This window comes from Ranitomeya variabilis, chromosome 1, assembly GCF_051348905.1.
Source record: "Ranitomeya variabilis isolate aRanVar5 chromosome 1, aRanVar5.hap1, whole genome shotgun sequence".
NCBI classification, from domain to species: domain Eukaryota; kingdom Metazoa; phylum Chordata; class Amphibia; order Anura; family Dendrobatidae; genus Ranitomeya; species Ranitomeya variabilis.
This window is the reverse complement of record NC_135232.1, coordinates 870,077,585-870,101,119: the sequence shown is the minus strand read 5'-3', so window position 1 is coordinate 870,101,119 and position 23,535 is coordinate 870,077,585. Positions and strand designations below refer to the sequence as shown.

Below are 23,535 nucleotides of genomic sequence, written 5' to 3'. Positions count from 1 at the left end.
TTCTCCATCAATTGTTTCCCATACTGTCATCTGCATGATAGTGAAAGAAACACTAGCGGCTATGATCGGAGGTAAGATTACTACCACAGGTCAGAGAGCTGCAGTTCCCATGCTGTCAGATGACAGCATGAGCAAGCAGCTTTAACCGGCGGTAAAAAGTTACCGCCGGTCACAGGCGTCAGCTGATGAGAGAGTATTACTCCCTTCAGCCTTCTCCTGCTGTCATTGATAACAACAAGAGCAGGCACTGCTGATGGATGTATTCATCAACCAGAGCTAAGGTGCTATAAATAATTTTAATTAAAACAATGATGTCACCGCTAATCACTGAAGCTGCGCTCTCAGCACCTTATTCTCAAGTGGTTTTCAACCTGGACGGTTACATCATGGCACTATTCAGGTTGTAAACCACATATCGCAGACATGGATTACAGCGTGGGAAAATCTAAATATGGGGTTTGTAATGTTTCTCCATTACTAAACTGTGAGCTTGATGTCAGAGGCCATAAAACAGCTAACATCAGCCACACAACCATTACCCCAGTTGCCATCACCACAGGGAAAGTGGGAAGAACTGGGTATAATTGGCTGCTATTTTTATGCTGGGTGTGGCAATATCCATGGCCCCTTACCAGCCTGAGAATACCAGCCCCTGCTGTCTGCTTTAGCTTGGCTGGTTGTCAAAAATAGGGGGACTTCACACCATTTTTTGAATTATTTATTTAAATAATTTAAAAAAGATGTGGGGACCTCTTTATTTTTGATAACCAGCCAAGATAAAGCTGACAGCTGAGGGTTGCAGCCCTCTGTTTTCAGTTTCACCAGTGCTGGTTATCAAAAATAGAACAGACCCCACATCATTTAAAAAAAATATATATATAATGCACAGGCGCTGGCTGATGAATACTTCCATCAGCGGCACCTGCTCTCACTCTTTATCAGTGACAGCAGACATAAGCTGACGAATGTGATCAGCGGTAAACTTTTATTGCCAGTAACAACTGCTGGCTTACACTGTCATCTGAACCAGTAATAATCTTACCGCCGATCAGAGCCTGCATTTGCTGCACTGTCATGCATTTGCTGTGCTGTAATCAATTGCTAGCATAGCAAGCAACAGATGTTCTTTTGAATTGGGGTTCAGTTATCATTCTGGTTCCTGAACTGAACATTTTTTTAGATTTTCAGGAGATTCCGCCAGACCAGAGCATCCAGGGGTTTGCCCATCATTTTAAAGAGTTATGTCTCTGGGAAGAAGGGGAGGAACAAATGGAAATGGGTCCCGTCATGAAAGGATTAATGGCAGTGGTCATTTTGTGAAAAGAAACAGGAAATGCACCCACCGTCAGTTTTTAGGAAATAAGTATGTGACAATTTATTAAGTAGATAATTAAAAAAATACAATCAACATGGTTGAACTTTATGTTATCACTAGTGCAATATAGGTTACTACAGCGAAAAACAAAAAGCAGTCTAAAGTGTCAATATCTGTATAAGATTATACAAACAATCAAATTATCAAACTTTACCATTTCTTTTTTTTCTTATTTACTAACAGTTGACTATTCATTATACAGATTTTGGGAGGGTTACAACAACCATTGACCAGCAGTGTAAACATCATTTATTTTCAATAATTTTTAAAGAAGTCAGGCAGCACAAAATAAATACAGCACATTGTAGGGACCATAAAAACCTAAAAAAAAGTTACCTTTACTTTTAATTGTGCAGGTTAATACGAGTATTTTACAATTAAATCTGTTTTATTAATTCATGATTAAGAAAACCATCATATAATTTGCCTTCACTAAACCCATATCAGTGAAGGAGAAGTAAAGATAAATGTCAATTCAATAATAGTCTAGTGACCACAAATAACAAAAATATAAACACATTTTTGCAAAAGTTGCTACAATAAATTTGCAACAAGATACCGTATTTTCCAGCGTACAAGACGACTTTTTAACCCCTAAAAATTTTCCCAAAAGTCGGGGGTCGTCTTATACGCCAGGTACAGCGTGTGCAGGGAGCGATCCTGGATGGTTCCCAGGGTCTGATGGAGAGGAAACTCTCCTTCAGGCCCTGGGATCCGTATTCATGTAAAAAATAAAGAATAAAAATAAAAAATATGGATGTACTCACCCCTCCGAGAAGCCTGGCTGTCACCGCTGCAAGCGTCTGCCTCCGTTCCTGCAGAGCGAGAAAGACCTTCAATGACGTCGTGGTCAGGTGACCGGTCACATGAGCGGTCACGGACCAATCACAAGACAGTGACGTCATCGAAGGTCCTTCACGCTCTGCAATTCTTAGTAACGGAGGCAGATGCTTGCAGCGGTGGCAGCCAGGCTTCTCGGAGGGGTGAGTGTATCCATATTTTTTATTTTTATTCTTTATTTTTTACATGACTATGGATCCCAGGGCCTGAAGGAGAGTCTCCTCTCCTTCAGACCCTGGGAACCACACGCTGTATAAGATGACTGGGCGTATAAGATGACCCCCATCTTATACAGCGGGCATATCCCAAATTCCATATTTTATATGGAAAAGTTGGCGGTCGTCTTATACGCCCAGTCGTCTTATACACCAGAAAATACGGTAATTGCACATACATGATATCAATAAAAAATTCAAGTGCATAAACAGTGCGGAGAGAAAGAAATGTGAATATAAACTAGGTAATATTTATCTGTCAATGGAGACTATATCATAGTCATAAACAGAGATACAGTTGTGCTCAAAAATGTACATACCCAGCAGAAGTTTTGCTTTCGTGGCCTTTTTTCAGAGAATATGAATGATAACACCAAAACTTTTTCTCCATTCATGGTTAGTGATTGGGTGAAGCCATTTATTGTCAAACTACTTTGTTTTCTTTTTTTAAATCATAATGACAACCCAAAACCTCCAAATGACCCTGATCAAAAGTTCACATACCCTGGTGATTTTGGCCTGATAACATGCACAGAAGTTGACACAAATAAGTTTGAATGGCTACTATTAGTGTGTGTGCATAAGAGCTGAGTAAGTTTCTGGGATACAATCCAGCATTGTCAGTGGTTGGATGAAAGATGCAATATTCTGTTTGAGAGTCATGGGTAAAGCAAAAGAATTGTCAATGGATCTATGAGAAAAGTTGGTTGAACTGTATAAAATAGGAAAGGGATACAAAATGATATCAAAGGAATTGATAGTGCCAGTCAGCAGCGTTCAAACTGTGATTAGCAAATGGAAAATCAGGGGCTCTGTAAAAAACAAAACCACTGTCAGGTAGACCAACACAAATGTTGTCCACAACTGCCAGGAAAATTGTTCGGGATGCAAAGAAAATGCGCTTGAAGAAAAATGGCCTGCATGGTCGAGTCGCCAGAAGAAAGCCATTACTGTGCAAATGCCACAAAGTTTCTCACCTACAATATGCAAAACAGCACAGAGACAAGCCTTAAAACTTATGGAACAATGTATTATAGAGTGATGAGATCAAAATTGAACTTTTTGGCCACAACCATAAATGTTACAATTGGAGAGAGGTCATCAAGGCCTATGATGAAAAGAACACCATTCCTACTGTAAAGCATAGAGGTAGATCACTGATGTTTTGCGGATGTGTGATCAACAAAGGCAGAGGAAACTTGGTCAAAGTTGAAGGAAAGATGAATGCAGCACATTATCAGTAAATACTGGAGACAAATTTGTGCTCATCGCCCAGAAGCTACACATGGGACGTCCTTGGACATTCCAATTTGACAACAATCCAAAACACAAGGCCAAGTCAGCCTGTCATTAGCTACAGCAGAACAAAGAGAAGGTTCTGGAGTGACTATCTCAGTCTCCTGACCTCAATATCATTGAGCCATTCTGGGGAGATCTCAAGTGTGCATTTCATGCTAGACAGCCCATGAATTTGCAGGAACTGGATTTTTGCCAAGAAGATTGGGCAGCTTTGCCATCTGAGAAAATAAAGAACCTAATCCACAACTACCACAAAAGACTTCAAGCTGTCATTGATGTTAGAGGGGGCAATGCACAGTATTAAGAATCTGAGAAAATAAAGAACCTCATCCACAACTACCACAAAAGACTTCAAGCTGTCATTGATGTTAGAGGGGGCAATGCACAGTATTAAGAAATGGGGTATGTGAACTTTTGATCAGGGTCATTTGGATGTTTTGGGTTGTAATTATGATTTAAAAAGAGAAAACACAGTAGTTTGACAATAAATGGCTTCACTCAACCACTAACCATGAGTGGACAAAAAGTTTTGATGTTATCATTCATATTTAGTGTTGAGCGATACCTTCCGATATCGGAAAGTATCGGTATCGGAAAGTATCGGCCGATACCGTCAAAGTATCGGATCTAATCCGATACCGATACCCGATCCCAATGCAAGTCAATGGGACGAAAATATCGGAATTAAAATAAACCCTTTATACACTTGTAGGTTCATTCTACATGAAGGAAAACAACTAAGAATAATGTAGGATGTATTGGGGGACGTGGCGGAGATATTAAAGGCACAGAGGTTTAGCCCAATGTAATAGAATAGCAGGATTTTGCGTTTTTTTTTATGACGTTCGGCGTTAGAAAGAATTTGACTATGTTAATTTTTTTTTTAATGTCAGATATTGATGTTTCACTGCTTCCACGCCCTTCACCTTTTTTTTTACTTCTCCCACGCTTTCTTCTTAATTATCCTCATCATCAGCTTCTTTGACATCAACTTCTTCACCTTATTCATCTTCTTCTTCATCTTCTACCTATTATTTTTTGGGTTACATTGTTCATATTGTTTTTAGTTTACTATTATCTTCATCATATTCTACTTCTTCATCATATTCTTATTTGTGACAGGCATTCCCGTAGTTGTTATCTATAAAAGTTTGAAGATTACACCTTCCGTTCTGCCTGTCACAAAACAGTTACATTTGTCCGCGTTCAGTTTGGCCTGCAGCATCAGGCTTTATCCAGGGGCACCACGAGGAGGAACGGACTCACCCCCATACACTGCTTAGTCTTCTTCTGCTTATAATTTACATAATATTTTTTGCTCTGATATTTTGTGTTATGCTTAATGTCCTTCTGCTCTTTGTTCTGCAGCCTCTTGTTCTTCTGCTTCTCGGTCTTCCAGGTCGTCGTCGTCTCCAGGGTCGTCGTCTCCGGGGTCGTCGTCATCGGGGTGGTCTCCGGGGTCGTCGTCATCGGGGTGGTCTTCAGGGTCATCGTCTCCAGGGTCGTCGTCATCACGGTGGTTGTCGTCTCTGGTGTCGTCGTCATCTTAGGGGTGGTCTTCCGGGTCATCGTGTTTAGTCTCTTGAACTTGGAAATGTAGCAGAAGGTACAAGAAGGCTGAGAAAATGCCGAGAACCAGCTGATGGAACTGGAACTCGGATGGCTACCCGAAGGTCCAAGAGCCAATGGAACGACCGAGGACCAGCTGACGTTACTGGAACCCGGTTACTAAGCAGGAGGTACCTGTGCTGAAAGCACTACCAAGGACCACCTGACGTTGGTGGAACTCAGATACCCAGAGGGAGGCACCTAAGCCAAAGGCTCTGCCCGGAACCAGCTGACGGTACTGGAACCAGGATGGGGAGCAGAAGGTACAAGAGCAAAAGACACTGCCGAGAACCAGCTGACGGTGCTGGAACCCGGATGGGTAGCCGAAGGTCCAAGAGCCAATGGAACTACCAAGGACCAGCTGACGTTACTGGAACCCGGTTACTAAGCAGGAGGTACCCGTGCCTGAAAGCACTACCAAGGACCACCTGACGTTGGTGGAACTCGGATACCAAAGGGAGGCACCTAAGCCAAAGGCTCTGCCCGGAACCAGCTGACGGTACTGGAACCAGGATGGGGAGCAGAAGGTCCAAGAGCAAGTGTCTGCGTGGCTTTTGCAGGACACGTTGCCGGCTGCACAGCAGGGGAACAGCTGGCGGTGCTGGACCCCACTGACACATTGGCGAGGTGTTTGGCTCTGTGCAGCCAGCACTTCCGGACAGCAACTAGCGGTGTTGGAGCCCGGGCTCTGCAGGGGGAGCAGAGTGTAGGCCGAAGCCTACTTGAACCAATTTCAAAGGTAACCTTTAACCCCCCCTCAGGGGTTAGAAAGTAGAAGAGCCACAGCTTATGCAGCAGTAGTGCTGCACAAGTCAAAGGTTGCTCTTTTAATTTCGCTCCTTGCACACGCTGAATGAAACACGTATAACATTTAGCCCTTTATACAGTCAAACTGTGTTGGAGGCGCGAGTTCCCTTTGTAATGAGACGCAGCACAGATGTCAAGAATCCCACCTTGGTGCTGGGTGCAGCCTCCTGAGCGTTGTTATTTGCTGTACAGGAGTCTGCGCTGTCGTGTTATCCCCTGGCCTAGCGCTGTTAGCGCTGCCCATCTTCTGACCTCATTTAATGTTGGCTGGTGCGGTTCGCGATGCCCATGAATCACAGCCCCGCAGTGTATTGACATAGTTAAACACTGCGGGGCTGGGATTCATGGCCTGGCGCAGTACATATGTTCGCCTCTCGCTTGGGTTCTTACACCTGCTTCAGACTATGTGGCGTCAGCTGATCCCTTATCGCATGCCACGGCCATGAAGCCGCACAGTCTGAAGAAGGCGGAAGGAGATGAGGGACAGGCGAACTGATGCACTGCTCATGCCCATCAAACACACCCTCGCAGTCCCAAGAAATAAGACACCGAGGGGCGTTGTGTGGGTCAGGGCGGCCGCAGAGGCGCAGGCAGCCAAACAATGATGCCAGAAGACGGGCAGCGCTACCAAGGGGGTTGCAGCGTGTCATTACAAAGGAAAGTCACACCACCGGGACGGTTAAATGGTCACACAGAGGACACATTTCAGACGTGTTTTCAGTTCCACATGTGCGAGGAGAATACGTTTCTGAGCCACCTTGCACACATGCAGCATTACCGCTGTACAAGGTGGCTGGATAACGTAAAAACGCCTGGGGGAGGGGGGACAGGTTCCCTTCAATTTCAGTTCTTGTGTCTGCGTGGCTTTTGCAGGACACGTTGCCGGCTGCACAGCAGGGGAACAGCTGGCGGTGCTGGACCCCACTGACACATTGGCTGGTGTTTTTCTCTGTGCAGCTAGCACATCTGGGCCCCAACTGGTGGTGTGTTAGAGCCCAGGGTCAGCAGGAGGAGGAGCAGGAGGAGGAGGAGCAGGGGGAGGGGAGTGTAGGCCGAAGCCTGCACTGGCGGCAGCTTTGGGTCTGTTGTGTCTGCGTGGCTTTTGCAGGACACGTTGCCGGCTACACAGCAGGGGAACAGCTGGCGGTGCTGGACCCCACTGACACATTGGCGAGGTGTTTGGCTCTGTGCAGCCAGCACTTCCGGACAGCAACTAGCGTTGTTGGAGCCCGGGCTCTGCAGGTGGAGCAGAGTGTAGGCCGAAGCCTAATTGAACCGATTTCAAAAGTCACCTTTAACCCCCCCTCAGGGGTTACAAAGTAGAAGAGCCACAGCTTATGCAGCAGCAGTGCTGCGCAAGTCAAAGGTTGCTCTTGTAATTTTTCTCCTTGCACACGCTGAATGGAACACGTATAACATTCAGCCCTTTATACAGTCAAACTGTGTAATGGAGGCGAGAGTTCCCTTTGTAATGAGACGCAGCACAGGTGTCAAGAATCCCACCTTGGTGCTGGGTGCAGCCTCCCGAGCGTTGTTATTTGCTGTACAGGAGTCTGCGCTGTCGTGTTATCCCCTGGCCTAGCGCCGTTAGCGCTGCCCATCTTCTGGCATCATGTAATGTCGGCCGGTGCGGTTCGCGATGCCCATGAATCCCAGCCCCGCAGTGTCTTAACATTGTTAAAACACTGCGGGGCTGGGATTCAGGGCCTGGCGCAGCACATATGTTGGCCTCTCACACTCGGGTCCTTACACCCGCTTCAGACTGTGCGGCGTCATCTGATCCCTTATCGCATGCCACGGCCATGAAGCCGCACAGTCCGAAGAAGGCGGAAGGAGAGGAGGGACAGGCGAACTGATGCACTGATCCTGCCCATGAATCACACCCTCGCAGTCCCAATAAATAAGACACCGAGGGGCGTTGTGTGGGTCAGGGCGGCCGCAGAGGCGCAGCCAGCCAAACAATGATGCCAGAAGACGGGCAGCGCTACCAAGGGGGTTGCAGCGTGTCATTACAAAGGAAAGTCACACCACCGGGACGGTTAAATGGTCACACAGAGGACACATTTCAGACGTGTTTTCAGTTCCACATGTGCGAGGAGAATACGTTTCTGAGCCACCTTGCACACATGCAGCATTACCGCTGTACAAGGTGGCTGGATAACGTAAAAACGCCTGGGGGAGGGGGGACAGGTTCCCTTCAATTTCAGTTCTTGTGTCTGCGTGGCTTTTGCAGGACACGTTGCCGGCTGCACAGCAGGGGAACAGCTGGCGGTGCTGGACCCCACTGACACATTGGCTGGTGTTTTTCTCTGTGCAGCTAGCACATCTGGGCCCCAACTGGCGGTTTGTTAGAGCCCAGGGTCAGCAGGAGGAGGAGGAGCAGGAGCAGGGGGAGGGGAGTGTAGGCCGAAGCCTGCACTGGCGGCAGCTTTGGGTCTGTTGTGTCTGCGTGGCGGTCGCAGGACACGATGCCGGCTGCACAGCAGGGGAACAGCTGGCGGTGCTGAACCCCACTGACACATTGGCGAGGTGTTTTTCTCTGTGCAGCTAGCAGTACCGGGCCCCAACTGGCGGTGTTGGAGCCCAGGGCTCTGCAGGGGGAGCAGGGGGAGCGGAGTGTAGGCCGAAGCCTGCACTCGAGCAAGTTGAAAGGAAACCTTTAACCCCCCCCCCCCAGGCGTTTGTAGCTGAAAGAGCCATTGTGTACAGCACTAATGCTGGAAAAGGTAAACTTAGCTCTTTTAATTATGGTCCTTGCACATGCGGAACCTAACAGTTATGAAATGTGTCCCCTCACAGCGTTAAACCGTCCGGTAGGTGGAACTTTCCTTTGTCGTGTGACGCAGCACAGCCATCATTTTTACCCCCTTGGCGCCGTGCGCCGCCTCCTCAGCGTTGTTTGAATCTGTCCCGGAGCCTGCGCTGTTAGGTTAGCCCTTGGCCATGCACACATTTTGCGCAGCCCGTCTTCTGACATCATTTGGTGTCAGGCTGGCTGCGCCTGTGCGGGTGCGCTGGCCGAGATCCCGCCTCGCAGTGTCGTCTAATGTAATCCCACCGCGGGCCTGTGATCCGTGCCCGTGCGCAGTGCATATCCTCGCCTCTCACTCCCCTCCCTACGGCTTTTTCAGACTGTGCGGTGTCACGGCCGTGGCATGCTATTAGGGACCAGCTGACATCGCACAGTCTGAAGAAGCCGTAGGGAGGGGAGTGAGAGGCGAGGATATGCACTGCGCACGGGCACGGATCACAGGCCCGCGGTGGGATTACATTAGACGACACTGCGAGGCGGGATCTCGGCCAGCGCACCCGCACAGGCGCAGCCAGCCTGACACCAAATGATGTCAGAAGACGGGCAGCGCAAAATGTGTGCATGGCCAAGGGCTAACCTAACAGCGCAGGCTCCGGGACAGATTCAAACAACGCTGAGGAGGCGGCGCACGGCGCCAAGGGGGTAAAAATGATGGCTGTGCTGCGTCACACGACAAAGGAAAGTTCCACCTACCGGACGGTTTAACGCTGTGATGGGACACATTTCATAACTGTTAGGTTCCGCATGTGCAAGGAGCACCACGAAAAGAGGCACTTTTTCCCTTTGCATCATTACTGCTGCACAAGGTGGCTCCTTCAGTAACAAACGCCTGGGGGGGGACAGGTTCCCTTAAAGTAAACTTGTTGTGACTGCGTGGCGGTCGCAGTACACGTTGCCGTATACACAGCAGGGGAACAGCTGGCGGTGCTGAACCCCACTAACACATTGGCGAGGTGTTTGGCTCTGTGCGTACAGCACTTCTGGACGGCAACTGGCGGTGTTGGAGCCCAGGGACAGGTGGAGGAGGAGGAGGTTGGAGGAGGTTGGAGGAGGTAGGAGGGATTGCCACACACACAGCAGGGGAACAGCTGACGTTACTGAACCCCAATAACAGAGGAGGGACTGTTGACTGTGCGTACAGCACTTCTGGACGGCAACTGGCGGTGTTGGAGCCCAGGGACAGGTGGAGGAGGAGGAGGTTGGAGGAGGTTGGAGGAGGTAGGAGGGATTGCCACACACACAGCAGGGGAACAGCTGACGTTACTGAACCCCAATAACAGAGGAGGGACTGTTGACTGTGCGTACAGCACTTCTGCACGGCAACTGGCGGTGTTGGAGCCCAGGGACAGGTGGAGGAGGAGGAGGAGGTTGGAGGAGGTAGGAGGGATTGCCACACACACAGCAGGGGAACAGCTGACGTTACTGAACCCCAATAACAGAGGAGGGACTGTTGACTGTGCGTACAGCACTTCTGGACGGCAACTGGCGGTGTTGGAGCCCAGGGACAGGTGGAGGAGGAGGAGGTTGGAGGAGGTTGGAGGAGGTAGGAGGGATTGCCACACACACAGCAGGGGAACAGCTGACGTTACTGAACCCCAATAACAGAGGAGGGACTGTTGACTGTGCGTACAGCACTTCTGGACGGCAACTGGCGGTGTTGGAGCCCAGGGACAAGTGGAGGAGGAGGAGGTTGGAGGAGGTTGGAGGAGGTAGGAGGGATTGCCACACACACAGCAGGGGAACAGCTGACGTTACTGAACCCCAATAACAGAGGAGGGACTGTTGACTGTGCGTACAGCACTTCTGGACGGCAACTGGCGGTGTTGGAGCCCAGGGACAGGTGGAGGAGGAGGAGGAGGTTGGAGGAGGTAGGAGGGATTGCCACACACACAGCAGGGGAACAGCTGACGTTACTGAACCCCAATAACAGAGGAGGGACTGTTGACTGTGCGTACAGCACTTCTGGACGGCAACTGGCGGTGTTGGAGCCCAGGGACAGGTGGAGGAGGAGGAGGAGGTTGGAGGAGGTAGGAGGGATTGCCACACACACAGCAGGGGAACAGCTGACGTTACTGAACCCCAATAACAGAGGAGGGACTGTTGACTGTGCGTACAGCACTTCTGGACGGCAACTGGCGGTGTTGGAGCCCAGGGACAGGTGGAGGAGGAGGAGGTTGGAGGAGGTTGGAGGAGGTAGGAGGGATTGCCACACACACAGCAGGGGAACAGCTGACGTTACTGAACCCCAATAACAGAGGAGGGACTGTTGACTGTGCGTACAGCACTTCTGGACGGCAACTGGCGGTGTTGGAGCCCAGGGACAGGTGGAGGAGGAGGAGGTTGGAGGAGGTTGGAGGAGGTAGGAGGGATTGCCACACACACAGCAGGGGAACAGCTGACGTTACTGAACCCCAATAACAGAGGAGGGACTGTTGACTGTGCGTACAGCACTTCTGGACGGCAACTGGCGGTGTTGGAGCCCAGGGACAGGTGGAGGAGGAGGAGGAGGTTGGAGGAGGTAGGAGGGATTGCCACACACACAGCAGGGGAACAGCTGACGTTACTGAACCCCAATAACAGAGGAGGGACTGTTGACTGTGCGTACAGCACTTCTGGACGGCAACTGGCGGTGTTGGAGCCCAGGGACAGGTGGAGGAGGAGGAGGAGGTTGGAGGAGGTAGGAGGGATTGCCACACACACAGCAGGGGAACAGCTGACGTTACTGAACCCCAATAACAGAGGAGGGACTGTTGACTGTGCGTACAGCACTTCTGGACGGCAACTGGCGGTGTTGGAGCCCAGGGACAGGTGGAGGAGGAGGAGGAGGTTGGAGGAGGTAGGAGGGATTGCCACACACACAGCAGGGGAACAGCTGACGTTACTGAACCCCAATAACAGAGGAGGGACTGTTGACTGTGCGTACAGCACTTCTGGACGGCAACTGGCGGTGTTGGAGCCCAGGGACAGGTGGAGGAGGAGGAGGTTGGAGGAGGTTGGAGGAGGTAGGAGGGATTGCCACACACACAGCAGGGGAACAGCTGACGTTACTGAACCCCAATAACAGAGGAGGGACTGTTGACTGTGCGTACAGCACTTCTGGACGGCAACTGGCGGTGTTGGAGCCCAGGGACAGGTGGAGGAGGAGGAGGAGGTTGGAGGAGGTAGGAGGGATTGCCACACACACAGCAGGGGAACAGCTGACGTTACTGAACCCCAATAACAGAGGAGGGACTGTTGACTGTGCGTACAGCACTTCTGGACGGCAACTGGCGGTGTTGGAGCCCAGGGACAGGTGGAGGAGGAGGAGGTTGGAGGAGGTTGGAGGAGGTAGGAGGGATTGCCACACACACAGCAGGGGAACAGCTGACGTTACTGAACCCCAATAACAGAGGAGGGACTGTTGACTGTGCGTACAGCACTTCTGGACGGCAACTGGCGGTGTTGGAGCCCAGGGACAGGTGGAGGAGGAGGAGGTTGGAGGAGGTTGGAGGAGGTAGGAGGGATTGCCACACACACAGCAGGGGAACAGCTGACGTTACTGAACCCCAATAACAGAGGAGGGACTGTTGACTGTGCGTACAGCACTTCTGGACGGCAACTGGCGGTGTTGGAGCCCAGGGACAGGTGGAGGAGGAGGAGGTTGGAGGAGGTTGGAGGAGGTAGGAGGGATTGCCACACACACAGCAGGGGAACAGCTGACGTTACTGAACCCCAATAACAGAGGAGGGACTGTTGACTGTGCGTACAGCACTTCTGGACGGCAACTGGCGGTGTTGGAGCCCAGGGACAGGTGGAGGAGGAGGAGGTTGGAGGAGGTTGGAGGAGGTAGGAGGGATTGCCACACACACAGCAGGGGAACAGCTGACGTTACTGAACCCCAATAACAGAGGAGGGACTGTTGACTGTGCGTACAGCACTTCTGGACGGCAACTGGCGGTGTTGGAGCCCAGGGACAGGTGGAGGAGGAGGAGGTTGGAGGAGGTTGGAGGAGGTAGGAGGGATTGCCACACACACAGCAGGGGAACAGCTGACGTTACTGAACCCCAATAACAGAGGAGGGACTGTTGACTGTGCGTACAGCACTTCTGGACGGCAACTGGCGGTGTTGGAGCCCAGGGACAGGTGGAGGAGGAGGAGGTTGGAGGAGGTTGGAGGAGGTAGGAGGGATTGCCACACACACAGCAGGGGAACAGCTGACGTTACTGAACCCCAATAACAGAGGAGGGACTGTTGACTGTGCGTACAGCACTTCTGGACGGCAACTGGCGGTGTTGGAGCCCAGGGACAGGTGGAGGAGGAGGAGGTTGGAGGAGGTTGGAGGAGGTAGGAGGGATTGCCACACACACAGCAGGGGAACAGCTGACGTTACTGAACCCCAATAACAGAGGAGGGACTGTTGACTGTGCGTACAGCACTTCTGGACGGCAACTGGCGGTGTTGGAGCCCAGGGACAGGTGGAGGAGGAGGAGGAGGTTGGAGGAGGTAGGAGGGATTGCCACACACACAGCAGGGGAACAGCTGACGTTACTGAACCCCAATAACAGAGGAGGGACTGTTGACTGTGCGTACAGCACTTCTGGACGGCAACTGGCGGTGTTGGAGCCCAGGGACAGGTGGAAAAGCAGAGGAACACAATGTAGGCCGAAGCCTGAGAAAGTCGAAAGGGAACCTTTAACCCCCCCCCAAGGCGTTTGTAGCTGAAAGAGCCAGCTTGTGCAGCACAAAAGATGCAAAAGGAAAAGGTGGCTCTTTTCATCATGCTCCTTGCACACGCAGAACTAAACACTTATAAAATGTGTCCCCTGAAACCGTGAAACCGTCCCGGAGGTGGGACTTTCCTTCGTAATATGACGCAGCACAACCGTCATTCCTACCCCCCCGGCGCCGCGCCCCGGCTCCTCAGCGTTGTTTGATTCCGTCCCGGAGCCTGCGCTGTTATGTTATCCCGTGGCCAGGCACACTTAGCGCTGCCCATCTTCTGACATCATTTGGTGTCAGGCTGGCTGCGCCTGTGCGGCCGCGCTGGCAGAGAGCCCGCCTCGCAGTGTCTTCTGATTTAATCCCACTGGGGGCCTGGGATCCATGGACATGCGCAGTGCATATCCTCGCCTCTCACTCCCCTCCCTACGGCTTCTTAAGACTGTGCGGTGTCACGGCCGTGGCATGCTATTAGGGACCAGCTGACACCGAACAGTCTGAAGAAGCCATAGGGAAATGAGTGAGAGGTGGAGGTTCAGATATGCACTGCGCATGTCCATGGATCCCAGGCCCCCAGTGGGATTAAATCAGAAGACACTGCAAGGCGGGCTCTCTGCCAGCGCGGCCGCACAGGCGCAGCCATCCTGACACCAAATGATGCCAGAAGACGGGCAGCGCTAAGTGTGCCTGGCCACGGGATAACATAACAGCGCAGGCTCCGGGACGGAATAAAACAACGCTGAGGAGCTGGTGCGCGGCGCCGGGGGGGTAGGAATGACGGCTGTGCTGCGTCACATTACGAAGGAAAGTCCCACCTCCGGGACGGTTTTACGGTTGCAGGGGACACATTTTATAAGTGTTAAGTTCTGCGTGTGCAAGGAGCTAAACAAAAATAGCTACCTTTTCCTTGTGCAGCATTACTGCTGCACAAGGTGGCTCTTTCAGTAACAAACGCCTTGGGGGGGGGGGGACAGATTCCCTTACATTTCAGTTGTTGTGTCAGCGTGGCGGTCGCATGACACATTGCCGGCTACACAGCTGGGGATCAGCTGACGTTACTGAAACCCAATAACACTGGGTCGTATGTTTTGACTGTGCAGACGGCACTTCTGAGCCTCAACTGGCGGTGTTGGAGCCCAGGAATTAAAGTTCAGGTGGTAGAAAGATGAACACAACAGGAGACCTGGATAACGTATACAGTGACCTAATTATTTAATCAGGAGGAGGAGTGGCAAATTCCTGCGAGATCCAGGCCTTGTTCATTTTCAGGAAAGTAAGCCGGTCAACGTTATCGGAGGATAGTCGCATGCGACGGTCAGTTAGTACACCACCTGCAGCACTAAAGACACGTTCCGATAATACACTGGCCGCAGGGCAAGACAGCACCTCCAATGCATACTGGCTTAGCTCTGGCCATGTATCCAGCTTTGAGACCCAAAACTTGAAAGGGGAAGAGCCGTCTGGGAGTACAGCAAGAGGGCAAGACATGTAGTCTGTCACCATCTGACGGAACCGTTGCCTCCTGCTGACTGGAGCCGTCTGTGATGGTGTAGACTTTTGTGGGGGGCACAGAAAACTGTGCCACAGTTGGGCCATACTGGTCTTGCCTTGGGCAGAGGCACTGCTTCTGCTCCCTCTTTGTGCAGAGCCTCCACCACTGCCTGGACGCACTGAGCTGCTTTGGAATGCACTAGCAGCACTTCTCTCAGTTGGAATGGAGAAGATGATGGAATTGACCAGTGTGTCTTGGTACTCCCGCATTTTTCGCTCACGGTTCAACGGTGTGATGAGGCTTTCTACGTTGTCCCGGTAGCGAGGATCGAGGAGGGTGAACACCCAATAATCAGACATGTTGAGAATGTGGGCGATGCGGCGGTCGTTTCTCAGGCACTGCAGCATGTAATCCACCATGTGCTGCAGACTGCCAACTGCCCAAGAAACGCTGTCCCCTGCTGGAGGCGTGATCTCTGCCCGCTCGTCATCACCCCACCCTCGCTGTACACACTGAGTACTGGACAATTCGGTAACTCCCTCCTCTGGACGGACGTCTTCCTCCTCCATTGACTCCTCCTCATCCTCCTCACAAACTGTCCCCTGCCTAAGCGTTTGTGAGGAACCACGTGGCGCTGACTGTCCAGAAGATGATGGAAATGGTGAATCCTCATCCTCCACCTCTTCCACAACATCATCCCTTAGCGCTTGCAGTGATTTTTCAAGCAGGCAGATAAGGGGGACAGTCATGCTGACTAGTGCATCATCTGCACTCGCCATCCGCGTGGAATAATCAAAGGGACGCAAAACCTGGCAGACGTCATTCATAGTGGCCCACTCTGTGGTTGTGAAGTCTGTACGGCGCTGAGTGCGACTTCTTTGCGCCTGAAGCAGCTGGTACTCCATTACAGCTTGCTGCTGCTCACACAACCGCTCCAACATATGTAACGTGGAATTCCACCTGGTAGGTAGGTCACATATGATGCGATGTTCCGGCAGGCGGTGTCGGCGCTGCAGAGCCGCAATGCGCGCTTTTGCCGTGCTGGAACGCCGCAAGTGAGCACACTCTAGGCGGACCTTGTGCAGCAGTGCATCAAGATCCGGATAGTCCCTCAAAAAGCTCTGCACGACCAAATTGAGCACATGTGCCAGACATGGGATGTGAGTGAGGTTGCCGAGGCCCAGAGTTGCCACCAGATTTCGGCCATTATCACACACTACCATGCCTGGCTGGAGATTCGCTGGCACAAACCACACATCGCTCTCCTGCTTGATGGCATTCCAGAGCTCCTGCGCTGTGTGGCTACGATTCCCCAAAAAAATTAATTTCAACACGGCCTGTTGACGTTTGGCCACGGCTGTGCTCATGTCGGTCGTAACAGGTACATGTTCATCACGGGTCCATGTGGAGGTGGACTGTGACGGCTCCTGCAGCGATGATTCTGAGGAACTGGTGTAAGAGGAGGAGTCAATGCGTACAGAATGGATTCCTGCAATCCTTGGAGTGGGCAGGACACGTCCTGCGCCACTCGCACGGTCTGTACCCGGCTCAATGACATTAACCCAATGGGCAGTGAGGGAAAGGTATCGCCCCTGTCCATGTTGACTGGTCCACGCATCGGTGGTGAGGTGGACCTTGCTACTGACGGCGTTCAGTAGCGCGTGTTTTATGTGTCCCTCCACATGCTTGTGCAGGGCAGGGACGGCTTGCCTGCTGAAGTAAAAGCGGCTGGGCACATTGTACTGTGGGACTGCCAATGACATCAAGTCACGGAAGCTGTCAGTCTCCACCAGCCTGAATGACAGCATTTCCAGTGACAGAAGTTTGGCAATGCCTGCAGTCAGAGCCTGTGCTCGTGGGTGGTTTGACGAGAAAGGCCGCCTTTTCTCCCATGCCTGTACTACCGATGGCTGTAGACTGGGCTGGGAGTGTGTGGATGACTGGGAAAGTGGTGCTGCGGGTGGAATTACAGCGGGTCTCTGGACAACAGGGCCAGAGGTTCTTCCACGGCGATCCTGGGAGGAAGCCGAACCAGCTGCGTGTGGGCTAGAGGAAGAGGCAACACGAGCTGAAGAGGTGGTAGCTGCCGCTGTTGGTTGGCCTACCTCTTCAGTGTGTTTTTCTAACAACGCCGGGTGCCTGGTGCGCACATGTTTCCACATGTTGGAGGTATTGAGGCTGCTGACATTTCGACCTCTTTTGACTTTGTGATGACACACGTTGCATCTGACATAGCAAATGTCATCTGCAACTGTGTCAAAAAAGGACCAGGCACTGCAAGTCTTGGGAGCGCCCTTTTTGGCTTTTGGAAGAGACATGCTCCTAACGGGTGCCAAAGCGGAGGCTGCAGGATCCGCAGTCTTCCCCCTCCCTCTCCCTCTTTGGGCCATACGGGGAATCTCTTCCTCAGAGCTGCTCCCACCACCTTCCTGTCCCTCACGCCAAGATGGGTCGAGGACCTCATCATCTACACTACCCTCTGCCCCCAACTGCTCCTCCTGGGTAGTCTCAGCAGCAGAGCACGCACCAGTAAGTGGCACCTGAGTGTCATCATCAGCTGATGCGGCCTGCGATGTGGTGACCGGAGCCACTGGCCCACCCGCCTCTTCAGAGGAAGACAGAAAAAGCTGTTGGGCATCACTGCACCCTGCCTCTTCTTCCATTTCTCCAATGCTGCTTGGCTGGCCCCCTGTTTCCAAGCCAAGAGATTCAGAGAACAGAAGTAGAGACGGCTCCTGTCCTGGGCTCTCTGTCTGCCTGGGCAATTTGGCAGGTGGTGAAGAGACAGATGGCTGCTCTCCAGTGCTCTGTGTCTGAGAGGATGTGGCACTAATGGAAGTTGATGCATTAGCTGCCATCCATCCGACAACGGCTTCAATTTGGTCTTCACGCAGCAGCGGTGTACGGCGCTCTGACACAAAGCTGCGCATGAACGACTGTTGCCTGGTGAAAGTGGGTGCTGATGAGTCACCGGTGCCCGCAGCAGGCACAGAATCCCCACGTCCCCTCCCTGCTCCGCGCCCACGCCCACGTGCCTTACTCACTGCCTTCTTCATCTTGGTTGACTGATAAAGATAAGCAGAAAAGTACTAACGGATTTGTGTGCTTATTCCTGAGCAACTCCTCCTAACAGGTATAAGAAACACTAATTTTCTAAAGTGTGGACTAGACTTTAATATGAGCTAATGTGGCCTACACAAATGTAAAGTGGTGTAACTGGTGTGTTTGGTGAACTTTATTATTTATTTCTTTTTTGGGGGCTGAACTGACAACAGATAGAGCTGCAGTCACACAGAGACCGTGCAGACAGACGTAAACGGCGCTGCAAGGCCCAAAAACCCTCCTCTACTTTATCCTATGTAGTGTTTTTCAACAAATTAGCTGGAGACGGGTGGAAAGACACTAATAGGATTTTTTTAAATTAATTAGCAGCAGACTACACTACTTGAAAAAAAATTAAAATTGATTTGGCGGTATGACGCAGTGAACAACCCTGAGCTGGAGACAACCAGGCTACGGCTGCTCACAGACTACAGGGCGAGCTGCAGTCACACGGAGACCGTGCAGACAGCCGTAAACGGCGCTGCAAGGCCCAAAAACCCTCCTCTACTTTATCCTATGTAGTGTTTTTCCACAAATTAGCTGGAGACGGGTGGAAAGACACTAATAGGATTTTTTTGAATAAATTAGCAGCAGACTACACTACTTGAAAAAAAAAAAAAAAAAAAGAACAGTATGAGGCAATGAACCACCCTCCCTGAACTGAATACAACCAGCTATGGATGGCCTATGTGGCTGCACTCAGACTAGAGAGTGGGCTGCACTCACACACACACACACACACAGACCTTGCAGATCGCTGTGAAAACAGCGCTACAAGGCAAAAGCAAGGTGAATAGTAGGTGAACACAGCGGTTGCTAAATTAGCCTTTGGAAAGCACAAAGAAGCAAATCGCTATCTCTAAACTGTCCCTCAGTCAGCAAACAGCGTCCTGTCACTAACTGAATTTACAGCAGAGTGATCGGAAAATGGCGCCAGCGACTTTTAAACTGCATCATGACATCATTTCAGCAGCCAATCACAGCCTTGCCAGTAGTTTCATGCCCTCCATGCTAAACAGGATGTGCCCACACTTGGAATCATTCTCATTGGCTGAATTTCTGAATTTTGAATCTTGGAACTTCCGATTCCGGTATCCGATACGCGGCAAGTATCGGAATACCGGTATCGGAATTCCGATACCGCAAGTATCGGCCGATACCCGATACTTGCGGTATCGGAATGCTCAACACTATTCATATTCTCTGAAAAAAGGCCAAGGAAACAAAAATTCTGACGGTATGTATCGTAACCTCTTGAGCATTTTTGAGCACAACTGTAAATATTTTTAATGTATAATTAGGTAATGATTATCAAATCCATTAGTTAGTAAAGAAAACACAAAGCACGCTGACAAAGTAAACAGTGTGTAAACTTTACAATGCTAAGAAACATAAAGAAATGGAGTAACTGTGTACCACCAAGGAAGAATAATAAAATATATAATTTTTATTGTAAAAAGCATATTAAAAACAACATATAAAAGTTTGCCAAATATATAAATTATATATATAAAATTTGCCTCTAGCAGTACCTCTACAAGACCGGGGTTACATCAGCGAGAGAATCGGACCAATTATGATAATGATAATTGGCTCAAACTCTGTTAGAGATTAATCCGAGTGACATTTTAGTTTGACACAGTTTTCTTGCATGGCAGAATTGCAGTACAGATGAGGAGAGGATGGAGAACTTAATTTTGCCATATTTTCCATAGTGCAAATGTCGAACTGCACTTGGATAACATCCGACTGCAGTCTGATGTATCACATGTACCCATACTTTTTTTCTCATGTCAAGTCAGTTATATGCTTGTGTGGGTGAACCCTAGGGTGACAAGTGCAGGAGGTAGAGAAAGGCCACGTTCACATGTTCAGTATTTGGTGAGTTTTTTACCTCAGAATTTGTTCCACTCCTGGTTTTGGCTTACAATCAGAGGAAAAGTATAATAAAAACATGTCACCACTTCTGTATTTATCACCCACTCCTGGTTTGGGCTTGCAAATACAAAAGTAAAATACTGACCAAATACTGAAAGTGTAATCGTGGCCTAAAAGTTATAAATCCACAGGATGCATTTTACATGGGCACATCCATTATATAACTTGTCATGTCCTGGTGCCGTACTTATTAGATGATATTGCCCAAACTGGTCTGTAGATGATATTGCAGAGTATCTGCTTCTCTCCATATTGTACAGTCAAGCATCTATGTGGCATTTACAAAAGGCCCGATTTCTTCCCACATGGAAAGGTAGGTGATGATAAGCATCCAACATCACACGTAAGACTTCCTCAATGTGTATGCACAAAAGTGACAGCTACTAATTTCAGAATCCAAACCATAAATGTAAAAAGTGCATTAAAAGCATACAAATAAAAATTGGAAGACCCATGAATATTCACTTTACATTAATCCTGCTACAAGGTTCTATAATGCTGGATAAATGAACATTGCCATTTGAGAGGAACAAGTGCAACCAAGATCACCCCTTTATCACAGGAGTATTGAGTGTTGAACTGTTTTTATGGCGTACATTGTGTGGTAAAAATAACTTGGCAATATGATTCTGGATCGCCCCCAGGCGCAGGGCAGTGGGGTACTCGGTACCGGGTCCCTCTGTCTCGGTTCTGAGGATGTCACGGTGGCCCGACCCGGTCCGTGGCCCTGCTAAGGGGTGCCCAATTAAAGGGTGAAGTTTGTCAAGTGTTCGTGATGCCACCTGTGGTGTTTGGTCAGGGTGACCGACGCTGCTTAGGAGTCCGCTGGGGTGATGTTATGGCAGCTAGATGGTATACCTTACCACAGGCGAAGTATGTCCCCAGGCCTTCCCAGTAAGGTAGATGATGATGGTGTAGGTCGCAGTAAATAACGAGGACACAAGGTTGCCGTCTCTTTACCTTTTCCTGTAGACTTTAGCGTCCACAATCCAGAGCACTGCTAACAGGGCTGGCTGAATCCGGCCATTCCGAAGGCACATCCAGAGTTCCCTTATCCAGGTGGAAATCAGTAGCCTTCGTACTAGTGCCTGTGTGTTGTAGTACTTCACTGCTGAGCACCACGGGATAGTCCTCACAACTGTCATGTATGTTTCTGTTCTTTCTCTCCGTCCCCCAGATGGTATGGATAGGACGACCCGTATGATGGGGTAGGCCTGGAGCTATTTTATAGGGACCCTAGAGACGCCCCTCTCCCACAATTTGCCTCCGTTGTCTTCATTAGGTTAAAGGTTGGGCAGCCAACTTGGAATTAACTGTCCTGCCGTTGTTTGAAGTAATGCGTAGAGCCCATTACTCCCTCGGTGTTCCGGCTACGCGCCTCAGAAGGATGTTGCCGGTCTTAAGGCAGAACTACTCCCGGTGTTATCTCCTTGTGCTGTGATCTCATTTCTCACTTCTCCACAATATACTTCGCTTCTTGTCCTTCCTTAGGATGCTGCTGCAATGAGGTGCAGGCGCAGCTCCGTAATGTTCTATCTCATGCTTGGCCTCTGTCAGGATCCCACCCCTGACAGGGACCTCTGTCTGCAGCTCAGATGTTCCTCCTTCTCCCCCTGTCTGCCTGACAGGTCTTCTCTGGGTCGAACCCAGGCAGCTTTTTGACTAACTTCCTATCCAACCCCCAGTTTTACCCGAGTGTGAGGAGTGGCCTAATAGATAGAACCTTTTGCTCCCCCTGGTGGCCGGAGTGTGAAGTGTAGTGTGTGACTGTGATACCTGGTCAGGTGAACTCCTTTATTACCATCAGACGTACCATCACTCCCCCTGGTGGAAGAGCGACAATACTGCAACGACCAGGACTCTGGGGCGCTGCACTTCTCCTCATCAATATAATAATGGTGATGCCAATCTTGTGTTTAAAAAAAAAAAAAAATAGTATGGAAAAAGAATTCGGAATTTAAAAAAAAATAATGTTTTGCCTTTTTTCAATACATTCTCATTTTTAAGTCGATAGACCCATGGCTTATGTTTTACAGTGCAAGACGATGTTTTGATTGATATAATTTTGGGATAGATACAACATTTTGCTTGCTTTTTACAGTATTTTCTGCGATATTGAATCAACCAAGAAATACCCCCAATTTTGTCATTTTTAATTTTTTACTCTATATGGTATTTACTGATCGGGTTCATTATTTTTATATTTTGATTGATCTGACTATTCTGGATGTAGCAATACCACTTGTATATTTGATTCTTACCTTTATTTTTTATGGAAGTGGGGGTTGATTTGAAGTTTTAGCCACCTTGAGTTACTTGAACTTGTCCTCTCATTGCTTGTACTATATACAGCAATACCACAGTATTGCTGTATATAATAAAAATTATGGTCACAGCTTGGGTTTCAAGGAAGCTCCATAATGACAGGTCTTTAACAGACCCCTGCTGTCATAGCAATTGATGGGCACATACAATGACGTTAACAGTCGGAGCAGAACTTCGTCCGTGGTTGTTAGTCATTACCAGCTGGGTATGGAGTCAGCTCGCAACGTGAGTCCACTTCATACAACCACTACCGACGTGTGCCATACATGTTCATAGGATGTTGGTAAGGGTTTAAATTCATGGAGATTAATTTGTCTATGAATTAAATTTGCTCGGAAACTCATGCAAGCAGAGTAATTTGAAATTTGCCGGGTCTGTTATCTCCACCTGATAGGAAGTGCTACCAATGACAAAATGGAACTGTAAAACTTTATTTAAAGTAGTTTATCATATTGTCTGCATTTATTTCTACAGATGAGTCCAGTCTTTAAGGACACAGTGTTGAAAGGCACATTCAATGCCACACTTCCAAATCCTTTGGTGAGTCATGTCGAAAATCCTATAAGAAAACAAGCAGAAAACCAGCTATTCTCTCTCAGTGCATGATTTGACATTAGCAATTATACTTGGTAAGTGCCTACTTTCTAAACCTGTGCCCTTTTTAAATCTATTGAAAAGTATTTCTTATAGGAACAATTATTTTATTAATTATGTTGTGCTCAAACTTTTAAGAAACTTAAAAGTAAATGAGTAAAGTGCAACTTTGAGTCTAAGGGTATGTGCACACGTTCAGGAAACGCTGCGTGTTTGATGCTGCCTAGAGCCACAGCGTCAAACACGCAGAGTCAAGATGTTACGGCATAGTGGAGGAGATTTAATGAAATCCCTTCTCCACTATGCATTAAAAGACGCAGGCGGCATACCCGCGGAAACGGACATGCGGCGCATATTTTCAGAACGCAGCATGTCCTTACAATGCTGAAACAGCGCAAGAACAATGCAGGTGACCTGCCAGTGACCTCAG

General features: G+C 49.6%; 1 protein-coding gene across 6 annotated transcripts in view; it reads left to right on the top strand.

Moving 5' to 3' along the window:
• The window catches only part of STPG2 (sperm tail PG-rich repeat containing 2), a 1,269,209-nt gene that overhangs the window by 1,232,384 nt on the left and 13,290 nt on the right, over nt 1-23,535 (top strand). For all 6 annotated transcript variants that reach the window (XM_077277541.1, XM_077277534.1, XM_077277546.1 and 3 more), the window contains one exon: nt 22,986-23,140. In XM_077277541.1, coding sequence (XP_077133656.1) covers nt 22,986-23,117 — 132 coding nt within the window. In that variant the 3' untranslated portion in view covers nt 23,118-23,140. The remainder of the gene's footprint in view (nt 1-22,985; nt 23,141-23,535) is intronic.